The 19,015-nt window shown below is 37.2% G+C and overlaps 1 protein-coding gene across 4 annotated transcripts in view; it reads left to right on the forward strand.

Annotated features, from left to right (window-relative positions):
- Window positions 1–19,015, forward strand: part of LOC117415716 (protein MON2 homolog) — a 39,817-nt gene that overhangs the window by 3,789 nt on the left and 17,013 nt on the right. For all 4 annotated transcript variants that reach the window (XM_034026420.3, XM_059027517.1, XM_034026423.3 and 1 more), the window contains exons 2-19: window positions 2,292–2,355; window positions 3,075–3,202; window positions 5,253–5,384; window positions 8,050–8,179; window positions 9,007–9,104; window positions 9,629–9,754; window positions 9,968–10,162; window positions 11,169–11,293; window positions 11,786–11,925; window positions 12,240–12,393; window positions 13,286–13,485; window positions 14,164–14,245; window positions 15,139–15,320; window positions 17,424–17,536; window positions 17,903–18,007; window positions 18,156–18,236; window positions 18,454–18,527; window positions 18,669–18,759. In XM_034026420.3, coding sequence (XP_033882311.2) covers window positions 2,292–2,355; window positions 3,075–3,202; window positions 5,253–5,384; window positions 8,050–8,179; window positions 9,007–9,104; window positions 9,629–9,754; window positions 9,968–10,162; window positions 11,169–11,293; window positions 11,786–11,925; window positions 12,240–12,393; window positions 13,286–13,485; window positions 14,164–14,245; window positions 15,139–15,320; window positions 17,424–17,536; window positions 17,903–18,007; window positions 18,156–18,236; window positions 18,454–18,527; window positions 18,669–18,759 — 2,220 coding nt within the window. The remainder of the gene's footprint in view (window positions 1–2,291; window positions 2,356–3,074; window positions 3,203–5,252; window positions 5,385–8,049; window positions 8,180–9,006; window positions 9,105–9,628; window positions 9,755–9,967; window positions 10,163–11,168; window positions 11,294–11,785; window positions 11,926–12,239; window positions 12,394–13,285; window positions 13,486–14,163; window positions 14,246–15,138; window positions 15,321–17,423; window positions 17,537–17,902; window positions 18,008–18,155; window positions 18,237–18,453; window positions 18,528–18,668; window positions 18,760–19,015) is intronic.

The raw sequence follows: 19,015 nt of genomic DNA on the forward strand, positions 1-19,015 counted from the left end.
CCCGGCTATACGCAACAATGTGTAAAGCGCGGGGATAACAAAAACAGGGCACAGTCCCGAACCAAATACAAAACACGGTCACCAGTCCTGGGTGAGTGCAGACGTGCAGGTGCTTGGTGCAGACACAGTGGGGTGGTGTGTAGTGGTGCTCCGGATAGTGCTGACCCGATTTCAACAGCTCCGGAGGTGCTTTAACTGTCTAAGTGAAGAAACACAGAACGTTAACACACAAACACAACACGTAATTTCTTTTCCACAATACGAGAGTTCCTCTCTCGCTCCTTCTCTCTCCAGCGTTTACCCAAACGAAGGAAAAGATCAGCGTTACCCTGGCCCCTATATGTAATCCCGCATGATATCTAGGTAAACGGTTGCAGCTGCTTTATTACTTGCAGCTGCCCCTCGTTTACCTTTCAAGTCAATACGTTCTTACAACAGAGTCTCGCTTCTTTCCAGGCTGACCCACTTCCCGGTCCCGGAAACAAACTGTCAGGCCAGCCCTTCCAGATACTTCTCCTCCCGTTCTTTAGCGCCCTCACAGGTCGGGAGGAAGATTTATCACCAGAACTCATTGTATTTCTATCACAATGACCTAAACGTATGTTCAGCTGCCGGTACACAAGCTTCCTACCTCCTTGAACCCTTCTTGCGTTCTTGTTTTAAACAGTCATGCCTTAAGAAACTGTCTGCAGTGCAGGGAATTCTGGGTCTCAAAGCGTCTTAAATTTAACAACTTCCAAGTGTTTCGAGTTTAAGTTGCTTGAAGTAAAATTGATTGCAAATTGATTTCCATGACCGTCGTCCTGTGTGTTATAGCTGATTGTGTGGTTTACTGTGAAGCATTGATAAGTTACTTTGTAAGTTTTCTCATTTCCTGGCTCATCCCCCAGCTAAGGGGCGATAGGGATTAGTCCTACATGTAGAACCAATTTATTTTCTTTTAGTTTTTGAAAGACTTCACTGTTTAGTTGACTGTCACTCTGCTAAAGAAATAATGCCTCTATCTGTTTCTGTGCTGACACAGTTGTGTGTACCATTCTACCCTGTTGCAGTTTGTTAGTACATCATGCCTTAATTTATGCAGCATATTAACGTAGGATAAATATTTGTCCATTCAGTTTTTCTGTTCTATAGATATTGCAACTGTGCATACAGAGTACATTAAATAACAGAATAGCAAACTACAAAATGTGGCTGTTGTAGCCAATGTATTATAACCTTCTCAAAGTAAATTGAGTTTGTCATGAAATCAGTGAGCAGCTGAACTGATTAAAGTTGTTTTAAGGTACTTAAAGACATTTCTGTGATGAAGATATTTTAGACACTAATTAATGGGGGAAAACCTTCACAGGCAACCCGGAGATAACTGGCCCAGAAATTTAAAATACATAATGCAGTCTCATTTTAAGAGACTTTCCTGCTTGAGTGAGACATAAAGCTGAACTGGGAATGGAAGTTCAAAGCTATCCAAATTTGACGTGACTTGAAAGGACATTTTAGCACAAGATCATCTGAATCTGGGGTGCTGTATAAAGAGGTTCATGTTTGTGTTTTTATTCATACAGTACATGTCAGTTACATCTTTAAATATAACTATTCTAATTGAGATGGACAATGGTTATTGAACCAAATCAGAGTATAAGGATAAATCGGGATAATTTAAATGTTCCTTGTAGTCAGTAATATTACTGTTGCCCTCAAAAGCAATTATGTCACAAAAATGTGTTAATAAATGAACAAATTAATTATATTAGTAAGGGAATTGGCTATATTTCTATATAACTTACTACTGAAAAGCAGTGATGCTGGTTGGAAAATGGCTTCCTGAGCATTTCATGTATTTATTTAAAGATGGGATGGAAATCTAATTGAGGATATCAAATAACAATTAGTAAGCAACAGGTAATGTTGAGGCCATAAGTTAGGCAACACATGACCCTCAACTAGTAGTTCTGAATGTATTAATTCCCACTACTGTACCCGTTAATGTACAGTACAGCCCTTACCATAGAAGTTTACCATAGTAAAAGCATAACACAGCGCAATAAATCAAAGTGAAAACATAGGTAAGCATTGTAATGCCCAGAGAGGTATAGTAAAGCATATTAAAAACTATGGTAAATACAAAGTACAGTATGTGGAGCATACCTCTTTAAAATTTAATACACGTAATCAATTCTAAAGAGGTATTCTGTGTACTGTACCGTCTTGTGGAAATGTTGACCTAATTGAACACCATGTGATATGTATAGATATGTTTTCTGACAGTATATATTTGTTCTCATTCACAGGCAGCTGAATCAGGCATAGTGAAAATCAAAACAATAGCTGCAAGAAAAACGGGTATCTTGGCAGGTAAGGATGGTGGTTTGCCAGCTGTTTAGGAAATTGTGTTTCATTGGCAGTAGTAATGAGAAATGTACATAGGATTCTTGTTAAAAGGCTTGGGTTTCTTACTGTAGTTCAGGGATGTATCGTGTAAAGAATCATTGATCCATAACATCAAAAGCACTCAATCATACATTCTAATGTAAAACATACAAATAGACAAATGTTTGGGCTCATACCTTCTGTGAAGAGTCCTTGCAGGTAAAATGTAATAAATATGCCACAGATGTTGTGTGATTTTCCAGTGTAAATACTGTAGCCTCTATTTAGTGTGTATGTGGAGGGGGTTTAATGTAAGTACCCAGTGTTTTTCCAGGGACCTTTATTTTCTTTCCAGTTTCATCATTTGAACTCTTAAGTATATAGTATAATAGAAATTAAATTAAAGTATTTGAATTATTGCTGACAAAGTCGTAAAATCCTTTCTAGACAACAATGTAACACAGCGAGTAGCGTAGCCTTGTCCTTGATACAGATTATCAAAAAGAAACAACCTGCATTTTCTTTATTGAAACCATTAAAGAACAACTCCAATAATTCAATAAACCATTATTCCATTTGAGTTGGCTCTGATGTATATTAATTTGTATTTGGGGACTGCTGTATAGGTGATTGGTTAAAGAATCAGACTCTTCATGTTTTTGTTCATACTGTTAAACGCTTTTCTTTGTATTCGTTCTTCTCAGCTCTTAAAGAAAACAGCTCAGAGGTGGTTCAGCCCTTTTTAATGGGCTGTGGAACGAAGGAGCCGAAGATAACCCAGCTTTGCCTGGCAGCTATTCAGCGACTCATGACACATGAAGTCGTTTCTGAGGTAAAAACAAATGATGAAACCAGTCCTAACTTCTTCAGTTTTTCTGAATGTGATGGAAGTTAAAAACAGTTCCTCAGTGTTATCTGTAATTTCTAGAATGCAGGGTATAATGTAGCATTCAAACTTTATTTATCAATATACTTTAAACCATTGTCAAAAATATGCATGTGTCAAATATTGAGGTCAGCTGTAGTGCAGTGTTAGGTTATTTATTCAGTTTTTCCATATACACATAAATGTTGTACACATGTAGTCTTGTTCTCATTAATGCTGTAGTGAATCAAAATTGAAATGGCCCAAAATATCTGAAGCACCCCCAGATAATCCTAACACATTACCAACAAATCCCTTCTTCAAGCTCTGTAATAGAATCCTTTGCTGTGGTCCATTGCTGCCCTGTGTTACACAGCTCTCAGGGTGTAGGAATGCCGTGTGTTTGTTTTCATTGTCAAACACAAAGGTTTTGCACTATGATGTGAACAAGCAAGGCATTTTCCATTCATAGCTGACCGACATGACAGACAAGTTAATCTGGTTGTGTGGTTGCGTCTTTTGATTTATTTATAAGAAAAACATTGTAGTTGCAGATATTCAACCCATTGTTTCATGCTCCAGCTCTTCCTAAGACCCAGTTGGAAATCATAGCTCTCCCTCTGTCCTTTTTGAAGCTGTCATGTTTTCTAGTGTACGTGAGCAAGCATGTCTTTGAGACATGATCATGCCTTGATTTTACTTTTTTAATTGTTTAATTATTTAGCAGACTTGTCCCCCCCCCCCCCCCCATCTAAGACTGGCACAAACACACTTTTAAGAAGTTTCTTAAGCTGAAGTGATAACATCAGCTGGCACACAGTATTCAGTTAGCAGGTACATAAGCTTGCGAGCTGGCCTGAATCGTTTTTTAAATTCTCCCACAGTTGGACCTAATTATAAACCTAATTTCAGATACCACTTTAAAACAGCAAACAGTGTCTTCATTTCTGTCCTGAAAACTTACATGCAACAACAAAAACACAAGTCAAAACATCACCCTGCTGTATCCCAAACAGACTTGAACAAACTTAAGTCATCGGTACTCAGAACGCAGATATCTCCCAACCCATTTTATAAGGTAGTTTAAGAAGCTATTGGGCACCAACTGAGAAAGACAGGAAGTCCTGGAGTTACATCTCTGTAGTACAGTTGGCAACTCGTAAACAAAAGGCAGAAACAAACTCCCCTACTCACCAAACAGTGCCACCTACTGTACAATCTGTCCAACTGTATATCCAGCCATTTAATTTAGAAAACTGTACATTCCCTGGTACAGTCAACTTCATGAGACAAATACTGAAAATATAATTTATGTAATTTATTTAATGTATTTAATTTATTATTTAAAATAATTTGTTTATCTATTAAATTCATTGGAACTATTACACTTATTGGAACTATTTTTCCTAGCGTAGTCATCTATTTAGGAAAAAATAAACCTATATTAATTTTTAAATAAAAATGTGTCTATCTTTATTTCTAAAAACTAGTAACCCATTTTATAAGCGCAATAAGACACTCCAGGGTGTTGGGTGTGCTAGAATAACCACACTTCCAGGGGCTAACTACGCCCCTAGGTGTGCTGTTATTCTAGCACAACCAACACCCTGCCGTGTCTTAATGCTTACATAAGTTGCAGGCAATAAAAATGCAAAACAAACACATATATACAATATATATTAAATAATTATAAATAAAGAAAATACAAAAAGATATATGAATAAAGATTTGAAAGAGTAAATGACTGAACAGTCCTGAGGATAACCGGTAGCTGGTTCCACCACAGTGGTACGAGGGAAGAGAAGGAGTGAGCACGAGAGGAAGGAGAGTGAAGAGAAGGCATAACAAGTCGGACATTATGAGCGGAGAGGGCGAGAGGGAATATAAGGAGACACGAGGGATTGGAGATAGGAAGGGGCAGTATGATGAATAGAGCGATAGGCAAGAGCAAGGGTTTTAAATTGGACTTCTTTCCTACGCAAGCAAAATGGTGAAATGCTGTAAAACTGTGTTGCAGACTGCAGCTGGGAATATTATCAACATGCTGTGGCAGCTGATGGAGAACGGGCTCGAGGAACTCAAGCTGCTTCAGACAGTGCTGGTACTTCTAACAACAAACACAGTCGCACACGATGAAGCGCTCTCCAAGGTACAGAAACAAAGCTTGACGGATACCATGTTTTTAAAAAACAAAGCCTGTTTTAATTTTATTAACTACAGTACACTGATGTGCACGATATTTAGACATACATGTTGACTCTCGCTAATCTGAACCACTTGGGATCAGACCCTGTTCAGATTGTTCATTTGTTCAGACTTCTGATATACCATACTAAAAATGCCTTGTCCAGTCTTTTGTTTTATGTTTTTTGGTATTTCATCAAAAAATCACGATTAACCTTTTAAATAAAAATAGACAGCTGTAGTATTTTACATACTTACAGTACTATAGAATTTAAGATATTTAAAATAAGTTTCTATATATGTTTATGAATGCATTTCAGAGATGTACCCTACTTAGCTCAGTCCAGATGGTTGTCATGCTGATGCGCTGGGGAGACCGCACTGTGGTTGATATCCAGAGCCAGCATCGCAACCATTGTGTGTGCTGATGCGCTGGGGAGGCAAAATAAGCTGATCCCTGGAGCCAGCATTACACTTCAGCCATCAACACCAGGCAGAAGGATATCTACATCATCAGATGGAAGGAAACGCAAATGGATGGAGACGCATATGTATCACATTAGGTTAATGTAAAGCTATGTCTTAGTTGGTGCTTATCTTGGCGAGAGCCGAGTTCAAATCAGAATGAAGTTTAACATCTACTCTCATGTAATGGAAATCATGATATCTATTTAGATTCTAGATCTGTTCAAATTACCGAAGTTTGGATTAGCAAGAGTCTACATACAACAAAAAAAAATTGTTATGAAGAAATGACATTTGTTTTTAACACTGCTGTATTTATTGCTAACACCTCCTTAAATTTTAGCTTCCACATATGGTTAACTTCCCCAAGCTGAAGTAGTACCTGACCTCCACCGACTTTCCTGGCAGTTTTCCAACCATTATTTAAGTGTAAACTTATCTGCTTAAGCAAATGTTTAATCCCATGATGCTACAAATTGCTGTTTTGCCGTGAGCGTGCCAATGACAGTTGCAAACCTGGCAAAAGAAAAAATGTCCCAGCTGTTATCCTGTTTTTTTCACCAACTTCTTAAATTGAGTGAGCTAAGTTTGGAATGTTGGCAAATTGAAAATAAGTATCTTGAAAATGAGACTCAGGTGTGTGGTTTCAGTAGAGCATGTCATATAACCAGATTACTTAGGTACTTTAATGTAATAGCAGAAATGTTCAATACAGTAGAACCCCAGAGTTACGAACACCAAACTTGTGAACTGACTGGTCAACCGAACCCCCACTTTCATCCGGAAGTAAGTAATCACTCAATCATGCGTGCAATGCAACCAGATAGGCGCTCCTACATAAGAGGCGTGCTGGTCATGGAGAAGGCACAATTACTGAACCAACAAATGCATTCAGAAAGGTGAGGCAGAGTTCAAAGCAAGTACCGGCAATTTTACTGGGAATGTTTCAGTTTTAAACAAAGCTGTTTTTTTTTTCAAGCCAAAGGAGGCTGAATGACTGAGCATGCTGCACGAATGCATTGTGTTTAAAAACAAGCACAACGTTAACACAGGTTTTCTTGGACGTTTCATTTTTGCTACAGTTACGATTTCAATGGTAACTTTAATTTAGCCTTTTTCCATTTATAGTACTGTTTTAAAAACTTTAAACCATAACAATATGAGTATTGCATTACTGTGCTGCATCCTTGTATTATTCTTCAGATTCAGGGTATAGATAGCAGGTGTACACATTTATTAAAACCATTGAAAACTCATTTTCAGAGTTACGAGCAACTTACATTCCCAACTGAGGTTCTACTTTACATATATTTGAGCCTGTAGATTCTTACATTTGACAGGTTTGGTGCAAATCATGCATTCTAACTGTTTCATAAGCTTTATCTCAATCCAGTGCATTAAGACTTGTCATCTTGCTGTATGAAAGACAAAAGTGGTTGTAGACTTTTGCACCAAACTTTATTTTGAAGGTTTCTTTACATTTCTCTGTATGTTTCACAGTCTGTGTCTGTGTACACTGGCTGGCCACTTTATTAGCGTTATTTATTTATTTTTTCCATGTTGTATTTGTTTGCTTTGTGCTGCTGTGGTGTTTGCCTCTTGACCAGATCATCGTCGTAAATGAGAATTTGTTCTCAATCTTCTGGTAAAATAAAGGTTCAATGAAAATGAAATGAAATTAGGACGTGTCTACCCTGGATCTCAATCCATTTGAGCATATTTTGGGAAGAACTTGAACAACGCATTCATCATCAAACCTGTTTCAAAACTGGGATCGGGGCAAATGGCTGCCCAACACAATATTAAGGACAGTTCCTAATAATGAAGTGGCCAGGCAGTTTATGTTCTTAGATTAAGGCATCGATTGTGTCGCGACTGTATTATTATTATTATTATTTATTTCTTAGCAGACGCCCTTATCCAGGGCGACTTACAATTGTTACAAGATATCACATTATACAGATATCACATTATTTTTACATACAATTACCCATTTATACAGTTGGGTTTTTACTGGAGCAATCTAGGTAAAGTACCTTGCTCAGGGGTACAACAGCAGTGTCCCCCACTGGGGATTGAACCCACAACCCTCCGGTCAAGAGTCCAGAGCCCTAACCACTACTCCACACTGCTGCCCTATGTAAGGTAAAACTTATCTCTTCCAGGCGATTGTGGTGTGCTTTCGACTGCACTTCACAAAAGACAACATTACCAACAACACAGCTGCAGCAACTGTGCGGCAGGTGGTAACGGTGGTGTTTGAAAGAATGGTTGCTGAAGATGAACGTCACAAAGGTCAGACTTCATATTTATTTATTTACATATATTCACAGGCCTTGCGTAATGCAGTTGTAGGATTTATGAGTTAACTTTATTAGATCTTACAAAATATTCTACTGATTTTGAGTTTCTACAAATGTATGCATGGGTTATGTTTATTTCACAACTGGTTAATCATCTAGGCAATGTGAATAATAAATATTACATTGCACTTCAAAATTCAATTGTATGTCACACCTATATTCAAAGGAACGAAAAAATTCCCAAAGGGTTAGCATAAGCATCATCTACAATTAACTACAGCAGGGACAAAGAAACTAAATAAAACAAGCAAAACAGTATTTATCAGATTAGCAGTCCTTGTAGCTTAGCTGCCTAACTGGAAAGTAATACGACTAAGTTATGACTCGATCAAGCAAAGCTCCAAACTTCAAAATGCTTAACGACATACAAAAAACACATTATTATTATTATTATTATTATTATTATTATTATTATTATTATTATTATTATTCTGAAGCTGACAGCACATAGCAATGTAAATGTAAGTCACTCCCCCACATTGGAAGTTGTATGTCAGTGTTAATCTAAAGCGAGTATACTGTTTATGAGAAAGATTGTTGTCTGCTGGATAAGGTGTTTGTTCTAAGTTGCGTTCCTTATCAAAGAATCAGTAAGATTAGACCCAAATCATTTTTGAGCAGGCCGGATGTTTTAAAGGTGCAAGAATCTCAGAGGACAAAAAACGAATCTCAGCAATAATACCCTTCACATGTCTTAAAGTTGGGGCCAGCGAGCCACCTACTGTAACTGCTAAAGGTTTGATTCATGCTCTCCTTCAGGTATTATAGAGCAACCACCAGCAGTTCAAGGCAACAGTAACAGAAGATCAAGCAGTACCCTCAGACCCTGTGCTAAAGATGCCTACATGCTTTTTCAGGTAAATAACTGCATTTGTTAGAAACAATGCATTTTTGCAGTGTCAGTCAAGGCGTACTTTCAAACCTGTTTCAATAAGGGTTGCATTTAATTCAGATGAGAATGTGATATTGTTGTCATTCAGTAAAGGCTTTTTTTAACCAGGTCAATGTGCTTACTAGCTTTAAGGTTACTATTATTGGATTTAGTCATACTAACCAATTTGGGAGACTTTCGTACATCACTCGGCTTCTTGACTGAAAGCAAAAAATGTGCATGGAATCTAGGCGGAGATGTTTTCAAATGAAAGTGAGTTGGAGGGAGCTCTTTCTGCTCTCAGATCAGTTCATACTAGTGTGAGAAACTGATCTTTTTCTGAACTAGCCGTAGTATTTGTTTTGTTTTGATTTGGTGTCAACAGTTAGCTTAGGTGGGCTGCTGACCTAATTCTGTTGGTAAAGATTGAAAGGCTTCAATATTAACATGTGTGTTACTCTTGAATCATGTATACAAGTTTTTTTTTTTTTCTTTTTTGGTTTTTAACAGGACCTTTGCCAGTTAGTCAATGCAGATGCCCCTTATTGGCTTGCTGGCATGACAGAAATGACTCGGACGTTTGGCCTTGAACTCCTGGAGTCTGTTTTGAACGATTTTCCCCAAGTGTTTTTACAAGTAAGTTCTTCAAAGGTTTTGTTATACAACTTAATGAGCATAATGTCTAATATATGACCAGGGCATATTCTCAGATAATTGCTTTACTTATAAGGTTGATGCAATTCTAGCTTTATCCCTATGTTTTATTTTTTTCTCAATCCAGCATCAAATGTATTTGGCATTGATTTGCATTTTAGTCTGGTTTAATGCTGTTTTCTGTTTCCCCTTCAGCACCAGGAGTTCAGTTTTCTTCTGAAAGAGAGAGTTTGTCCATTGGTAATTAAACTCTTCTCTCCGAATATCAAGTTCAGGCAGGGCAGCAATGCCACCTCTTCCCCAGCTCCAGTTGAAAAGCCTTATTTTCCAATTTGCATGCGCTTGCTCCGAGTGGTGTCAGTTCTAATCAAGCACTTCTTCAGCCTTTTGGTAAGTATAATTAGAATTCCTCAGTTTCAATCCACTACCGATTAGACTACAGACACTGTATACATTTTTGGTACAGTACACATAATATACCATGTTGTATATAGTTCTGTAGATCCTCATTTTGTTATGAAATATTTATTAAAGATAAGAAATATAAGCCATATAGGTAATTGCTAGTATAAAATGTTATTTTATTTGTGACTCAGTGTTTCTGGAGTTTATTTGCAATGATTCACACTAAAAAAGAGGTGCATTCTTACTTCTGAGATGTTTTGCATTATGTCTTATGATGATTGTGATTCCAGACAAGTTTATTATATTGTGGCTGTTAGTAAAATAAAGTTTGGGGATTTTTAGTACCAACCACAAGTTTTAACTAACTATGTCTATCTATGTCTATCTGGTAGAATTGCACAGATTTTCTCATGTGTAAGATATGATGTGTTGACAGGTATTAAATAAAACCAAACAATAAAAGTTGTCTTTCCCTCACCTTTAAAATTGATTACCAATCGATGGCATTACATCTTTGCATTGGGTGATTTAAATGGCACTTGGAAGCGAATTTTCCTTTCACCCAAGTCGCTGGCATTTTTACTACAGAACAAAAGCCGTTAACTGACAATGAAAATGTCATGCAACTAGTAAACACAACAGATTCATCATCGACACATGACCTTTCCTTAGCCCTACCTTTCTTTGTCAAGCACATCCCACAATTCATTGCAGTCATGACACATTTCTAACGAAACAAGCAAAGTAAAATCAAAAAGATTTTAAAAAAATTTATCAAAGATAAAAAAAGAAAGGTAGGACAAATAATCACAGAAAACAATGAGTGGTTTTAGGACATGCTTTGGCACAAACTGTTGAGAGTATCACAGTCTGAGCATATAAAGAGGAGCCTGTCCGTCGGGCTGTACATGTGTACGCACTGTGAGTCATGATCAACCTTTCAATGAAACAGATGTACATTCCTAATGTCTTGCTGTTCTGTTTCTTGCAGGTTACCGAATGTGAGATTTTTTTGTCCTTGCTGGTTAAATTTCTGGATGGTGATAAACCCCAGTGGCTTAGAGCTGTTGCAGTTGAATCTATACACAGACTCTGCGTACAACCTCATTTGTTACGGTAAAGCCCTCTTGCAGTATCTTTCATCAGACAGGTCTGTTTTATCAGTCTAAAAGGCAATGGATTTTATTAAAACCAACCTAATATTCTATTAGGATCTGACTCTGTTCAGGTCATTAAAGTGACCCCAGAAACCCATGGTATGAACACAAGAACTACTGTAAAACTGAAAGTTGATGGTACACGATGTTACAAGGGCTTTACACTTCTGTTCTGTGTCACCTGTAACTCAGGAATTGAATGGGGAGAGACAAGTGCTCTACACTGGCAGAATAAATGTGCTTTACCAATTGAAAATTACAAGTAAAGTAGCAAAATAAGTATTGCATGTTAGACGAATGAGATGTCATAGTTATAACTTGATGTCTCGAGACATCAGAGTCTGTGTTCCAGCTACAAAAACAAAACTACGATTTTATAACATTCAGCATTTTTAAATTGATTTATTATAATTCTAGCATTTTTTTAAAATCTACTTTTCTTTTTTCCCAGGTCGTTTTGTCAGTCTTATGATATGAAGCAACATTCAACTAAGGTCTTCAGAGACATAGTCAATGCCTTGGGATCCTTCATACAGTCCCTCTTTATTGTACCCAATGTTGGAAACCCAGCCATTGTAAACACACCAGCAGGTATTGTTACATGCGTACTGCAAATAACACTGCCGATGTCTTTGATAAATGTGGTGGCTGTTGTGTATTCATGTCTAAAGGCAGCATTTAGATTGTAGCCTGTTATTTGCTCTTAATTATCTTTTATGCTGTATGTTGTTTTTTTTTAAAAGTTATTCAGTGGGTGACGTAATGCTTTTACCCTATAGCTGTGCCAGAATGGATTTTCGTATTCACGGTTCTGTAGATTGCTAAAACTTAATATTTCAGCAATCAAACTTGAAACAGGGAAACGTAAAATAAAGAGAAATTATAAAATGTTTTGTGTTGTGTAGGTGCTGCTGGCGCAGGCGGCCCAGCTACAGCACAGAGTGGCCCGGGAGCAGCTGGGGTGAGCGGAGGAGTGACTCCACAACCTGCCTTTGAGTACAGGGGGACCTGGATACCAATAATGACAGTTACTGTGCAAGGAAGTGCTAAAGCAACTTAGTGAGTATACAGCACTGCTGGGAGAGTCCCAATAACTCAGTGGTTTCAAGTAATCGGGTTTCCAGAAATGGAAGTTCCACTAAGACCTAAACTTTCTTAAAAAAAGTACAATATTTATTAAGTACACCAGTGCAGAAACGTTTCTTTGTTCCTCTTTTAATACCAAACATGACCTACTTTCTTTATAAGCAGAGTCTTATTACTTTGCCTTTTTATCTCTAAATTCAGTTTAAGTAAGAGAAGGCATGCTCCAAAACATGATACAGCCAGTCTTTCAGAACTAAATTATATTTGAAAGTGCTGGTCAAGATCAAAGGTAGTTATCATTGCTCTCATTACATGTATTTCCAAATTCATTTGCAGGCCTGTTTGTTCTCATATGAGTTCATGTTATTTTTTATTTTTTATTTTTAATTTAGTCGTTGCCAATTATTTTTTATTATTTTCTCCCAATTTGGAATGGCCAATTATTGTATTATGCTCAGCTCACCGCTACCACCCCTGCGGTGACTCGGGAGGGCGAAGACGAACACACGCTGTCCTCCTTTTTTTCACACTGCGGACTCACCATGCAGCCACCCAAGAGCTACAGCGTCGGAGGACAACGCAGCTCTCGGGCAGCTTACAAGCAAGCCCGCAGGGGTCGCTGGTGCGCGGTGAGCCGAGGACACCCTGGCCGACCTAACCCCCCGGGCGACGCTCGGCCAATTGTGCGGCACCCCTTGGGAGCTCCCATCCACGGTCAGCTGTGGAATAGCCTGGACTCGAACTTGCGACGTCCAGACTATAGAGCGCATCCTGCACTCTACGGGGGTGCTTTTACTGGATGCGCCACTCGGGAGCCCCCATGCTTTTTTTTAATGTCTTTTTTTGTACTATCTCTGTTTTCTAGTTTGGAGATGCTTGACAAGGTAGAACCTCCATCAATTCCTGAAGGCTATGCCATGTCTGTGGCCTTCAGCTGCCTGCTGGACCTTGTCCGAGGCATTACATCAATGTTAGAAAAGGAGCTAGGTCAAAGTGCCCCCCAAACCAGCCCAGATCCAGCCATGGTACAGAAACAGTCTTCTGAGCAAAGTGATAAGGAGCCTGGTATGTGGTTTTAATTAATTATTTATTTACTACAGTCAGGGTGTATTCTTTGCCTCTACCAGCAGAGCTCTACTGCATGCCTCTTGACAGCAACTCACTGAAATGAAAATAACAATTTTAAATAATAAAATGAAACCTGCAGTGTCCCACGATCATATTCAGTTCTACGCGAAAATGTAATTCCTTATTGTCTTGTTTACTACATTATTCCATGTTGTAGCTGTTTGTGCAGGAGGCTTTATCAGAAACCCTGTTAGTTTGGTTGGTTTGCATTTTCCAACAGTTCACCACCCCATGAAATTTTCTGACCACTGCTTCTTTCTAGAAGCCAGTTACACTGCCAACATTACTTCAAACTTTATTCACACTATGAGAATAACAAAATAGCACTGAAAATGAATTACATTTAAAAAAAAAATATATATATATATATATATATATATATATATATATATATATATATATATATATATATATAGAAGCTAGAAGTACATAGCAGAATAAAAAAAAGTAGGTTGTGATCCTAGTGTGGGGCTCTTTAGCCCTTTTGGTGTTTGTGTTTTTGTACACTTTTGCTGTGTTTTTTATAATGTGAACATTGGAAGTACAGCATTCCAATACTGTTTCCCTCTTGCATTACATTGCTGATGAAATGTTATTTCTTTTTCTGTTTTACAGGCACGAGGGCAGTATGGGTAGAGATGGTTAATGCTTGCTGGTGCGGCCTTCTTGCTGCTTTGTCTCTGCTTCTGGATGCCAGGTGTGTTTAACAGTCAAATATTTTTTATTTATTTATTTTTAATACTTAATCTTGTTTTTCGAATATTATATTTAACAAAGCAGGTTTAGACTTTTCGATAGAATATTTCAGGGTTGTTTTATTTATTTATTTATTTATTTATTTTTACCCCTGACTGTGTTGCTGTCTCCTGTTTCAAAATGCACCAGTTGCAATACCGGCAATATACATTTTGCATTTTGATAAATGTTGGGAATCTGGGACCCCCAGTTTAATGTTATATAAATTAAAATGATTTAATTAATAACAATGTATCTGCAGTAACTTACAAAATAGCAATAATCAAAAATATGTTTTTGTACTGTAAATGGTACTAGTTTGATCAAACTAACTATTTATATACACTAAAAAGTTATTTGACAGATGATTATAAGTCTTTCTCAAAGTTTATTTTAGTATTACAGGAGTTGAAACTCAAACTAGCCTAGTACTAAGTCCTGGAATTCAGAACTACCTTCAATTAAGTATATTATTTAAATCCTCACGAGCTAGAGGTTTGATAAATACATCGTTCCTCTGTGATGGCTGAAAAAACAGACCCTGTTAGTAAATACACATACTTTTGATCAGTTGGGAGCAGATTTACCAGGGGCCTGATTGTTCTAGCAACTGGTCATTTCAATAATATACCCAAATAAGGGAAGTTCTGAAACCCAGGGCTCGGTGCAGTGCTATTGCAAGTTTCAAGCCCTGGTATTATTACATATTCTACCATTGTTTTTTCTTTGTCTTTATTCTATGCTTTTTTTAATATAGTTAGAAGTACTCGTTTCTGTATTCAAAGAGTAAAAATTATTGGTAATTCTGGGTAGAATGTTAAGCCGTTGTCCTAACCTTGACATGTTTTAATTCAGCACGGATGAAACCGCCACTGAGAACATACTTAAAGCAGAATTGACCATGGCCTCGCTCTGCGGAAGACTCAGCCTTGTCACTCCCAGAGATGCCTTCATTACAGCTATCTGCAAAGCTTCCTTGCCACCGCATTATGCCCTGACTGTACTAAGCAGCTCGGCTTCCACCCTTACAAACAAGTGTAAGTCTGTTATTTGGATTTACACAATGTCCTTCAGTGGGGAGTGTATTGCCTTGACAACTGATGTTGTAAAGATATGTGTATTTCATTATTTATTTAATTTCATGAAGGGAATCTTAATTTGTTAATTAACATGGGGATTAAGATAGGTGCTGTATCTAACAAAACCTTATTTGGATATGTTCTACAATAATATGTTTACTATGTACTCAATGGGCTTGATTCTCCAGAGATTTTAAAAGCGTGCAGTAGACTTGAGTTATTGCCTAATAGATGTGAAACTGGCTCATTGTGCAAAACTATCAAATAAACGTGTTCTTGTGAAACTGCAAAAACACATTTATATAAGGATTTGGTGGGTAAGCTTATACATTAAGCTCGGGTCAGTAAATACCAAAAAAGAAGAAAGATCCAGTCTGTGCTTGTATCAATAAGGGCACATGTCACTCCATGTTTTGCTGATTTTGGGAACTACAATAATTGTTTCATACATTGGAGCCGCTCTTGGTTTCTAGTAGGCTATACAAACTATTGTTTATTAGGCTTGTAGAGGACATTCAAACTGGAACTTATGCAGCCCTGTAGTATCTGCAGATCCCTACAAAAAGAACCAAAAGCTATAAAGTTTGTTTTGTTTTCTTTCATGAATGCACAGTGCCTGACTATATCTGTGGGAAGGTTCTGGCTGTCCCTACAGCAACTTATACTGGTAATGGATTGTTTATCTACAGTATGTAAGGGACATATGCCCAGCAGCACGGAAAAAGAAACAGCAGCCATATACTTTGGAAAGTATTACACTAAAATGTGTACTACTTTTTAAGGACTGATAGATAAATGTGATCTTGTGCAGCATGCATGCATGCATGCCTATCAGTATTCAGGAGCACCTTTTTTAATGCATGTACTGAAAGGTGTTCTTGTATTTCCTTACTTTCGTGCCATTAAAATATAAAAAGTACAAGCTATAAAATGATCTTTGCACATGGAATGTGTTCAATATTTTTGGAGAATCAAGCCCTATTTGTACGATATGAATGATAATTGAGACTTTAATTATTAAAGTCGAAAAATATAATGTTCTTTATGATGCCAGTGTTAGTGGTTATAAATACAATAAAAAGAAAGATGCCATATGGTAACAAATAGCAGAACAATTGGAAATTGATGGTATGTCTATCTCTCTTTATTTCATTATAATTTTAGACAGTGATGGGGCGCGCCGCACTGGTTTCGTATTTCTGTAAAATGACGCTTTGTTTTAATACTGTTGACCAATAATAATAATCACATTCACACACTAACTGGGAAGATTTTATTAAAACTGAAAATAAACAAAAGTATATTATATTAAACTAATTTTCTCAGTATTTACAAAGAAATATGTGTAGATGTATTATTTTTGAATGATTTACATATTAAACCAGATCACATGTAAACATTCACCGTTAAATGTATTTTTTTTTTAGTGTGTGGTGTACCCAGACTATTTCTTTGTTTTATTTATTTTATTTCGTCTCCACAAAAGGAGCAAAAGCAGACAGTATCTGTCCGTATGTCACACAAACATTTTTAACTGTACATGCTGTGGATGTGGGTCATGGAAAACTAGATTTTCATGATACTGATGGCTCACATTTTGTATTTTAAGCCGTGGCTTGGAGATGTATGTTACTGTCATCCAGTGCATAGCCTTCAGCACTGGCAAATGCCTACTTATTGAGTGGTTTTTGCATGTCGTTTTACAATAATTAAACAATCTAAAAGAAAACCCCTTATCCATATGCTGGAAATATTGATAGGTTCGCTCCTACCGTAAATCAATAGGTATGGTTCAGTGTGTACGCAGTAGTAAAAATACTCTCTTTGCTGGGATGCCTTTGACAGGACACATTTACATTTAAATAGGTATGGAGACGTGTTCATATTGAGTGAACTACATGCACTGATTAACAAACAAAAGTTTAATAAAAGCATCGGTGCTTCTCTTTCAGTCAGTATTTACACTAATAAGTAAATTATAATGAGCAGAACATTAATAAGTAAATAAATCATGAGGGGAAACCTAGGTAAAAGTGGTCCATTTTGTTTTCCATTTTGTAGCATTCTCTATCCAGGGGCAGAATGTTCAGATAATCAGCCCTTCCAGTGAATCTCACCAGCAGGTGGTGGCGGTTGGGCAACCCCTTACTGTCCAGCCCCAGGGCACAGTTGTGGTAAGGCCATTTCATCACCATGCTTGGTTTGGTATAGTAATGTCTCGGTCTCACTACTGTAAAGCTTCATGTTTTAAGGTAATTATAAGGTTTCTTAAAAATGCAACAGTTATTGATTATTGTAACACTATTGTTTTACCGTTGTCTTGTAACATATTCTAATTGTAATTATTGCCTAGCCTCAATCCTGGCTCTCAAACAATTTAAAAATAGATATGTGTTAGTATATTAGTGTGGTGTGACTGTGTAACTTGTGTTACTGTTGTGTGTGTGTGTGTGTTGTTGTTGTTGTTGTGTTTTTGTTTTTTTGTTTTGTTTTTTTTTAAATCAGTATGTCATTTTAAAATATGTTTTTCTTTTCTATAGCTTACTGCAAAAAACATTCAGTGTATGCGGACATTGCTAAATTTAGCCCATTGCCACGGGGCAGTTCTTGGGACATCCTGGCAGCTGGTCTTGGCAACTCTTCAGGTAAAATGTATTGTCATTGAGTTCATACTGATTTGAACAGTGACAGTTTTAAAAGGTACAGAGAAGGTCTTCAGGTTAAAAGAACATGCCCATTTTCAGGTGAACTGCATTTATATTGTTAAATCATAATGATGCCCTTTTTGTTTAGCACCTTGTGTGGATTCTGGGGCTGAAACCTGGGAGTGGAGGTGCCTTAAAACCAGGAAGAGCCGTTGAGGGGCCAAGCACAGTAAGAACCTATTCTTGTACTTGTGATTTTCACTTATTATCCCTTTGCTGTTGTCACACTTCAGCATTTTATGTAAATGTATATACCGTAAAACTTCAAATAATTGCAATACGCGCCGGGTCTGCTGGCAAATATTGTAAATAAACGCTGGAGGTTCACAATTATTAATTATCGTGTTGGGGCATGTACTATATGTTGCACTACTTTTTTGTTCTAGGTTTTGACAACAGCAGTGATGACAGATTTGCCAGTAATTGCCAATATTCTTTCCAGACTGTTTGAGAGCTCACAGTAAGATATTCTTTCTGTATTCTTTTAATAGCAAATGTTCAGTTTTTGTAATCAAATAATACTAAATGTAAATATGAGCTTCTTTTAGATTTATTTGTGTAGGTATGGATGTAATGTTGTAATTGAATATTTCCATTTCAGACACCTTGATGATGTGTCACTGCATCACCTGATAAATGCTTTATGTTCCTTATCTATGGAAGCTATGGATATGGCTTATGGGAATAACAAGGTACTGTTCTTTTTATTATTTTGTCTCTTATTTGAATACCCAATTCTGGTCCTGGAGTGCCATTCCAAACCAGATCCAATAGCAATAATGAATTAATGAACTACTTTAGGGCCCAGATGGAGATTTGAATCAATTAAACAGTTAAGAACAGGGTTGGGACAACAATTTTGAGTGGAAGGGACAGCTGGATCAGTCGGCAACAAATAAAGGTTACTGAGCTATTGAGACCCTCATTTTATTTTACCATTTTGCAGCT

This window comes from Acipenser ruthenus, chromosome 7, assembly GCF_902713425.1.
Source record: "Acipenser ruthenus chromosome 7, fAciRut3.2 maternal haplotype, whole genome shotgun sequence".
In the NCBI taxonomy this organism is placed as follows: domain Eukaryota; kingdom Metazoa; phylum Chordata; class Actinopteri; order Acipenseriformes; family Acipenseridae; genus Acipenser; species Acipenser ruthenus.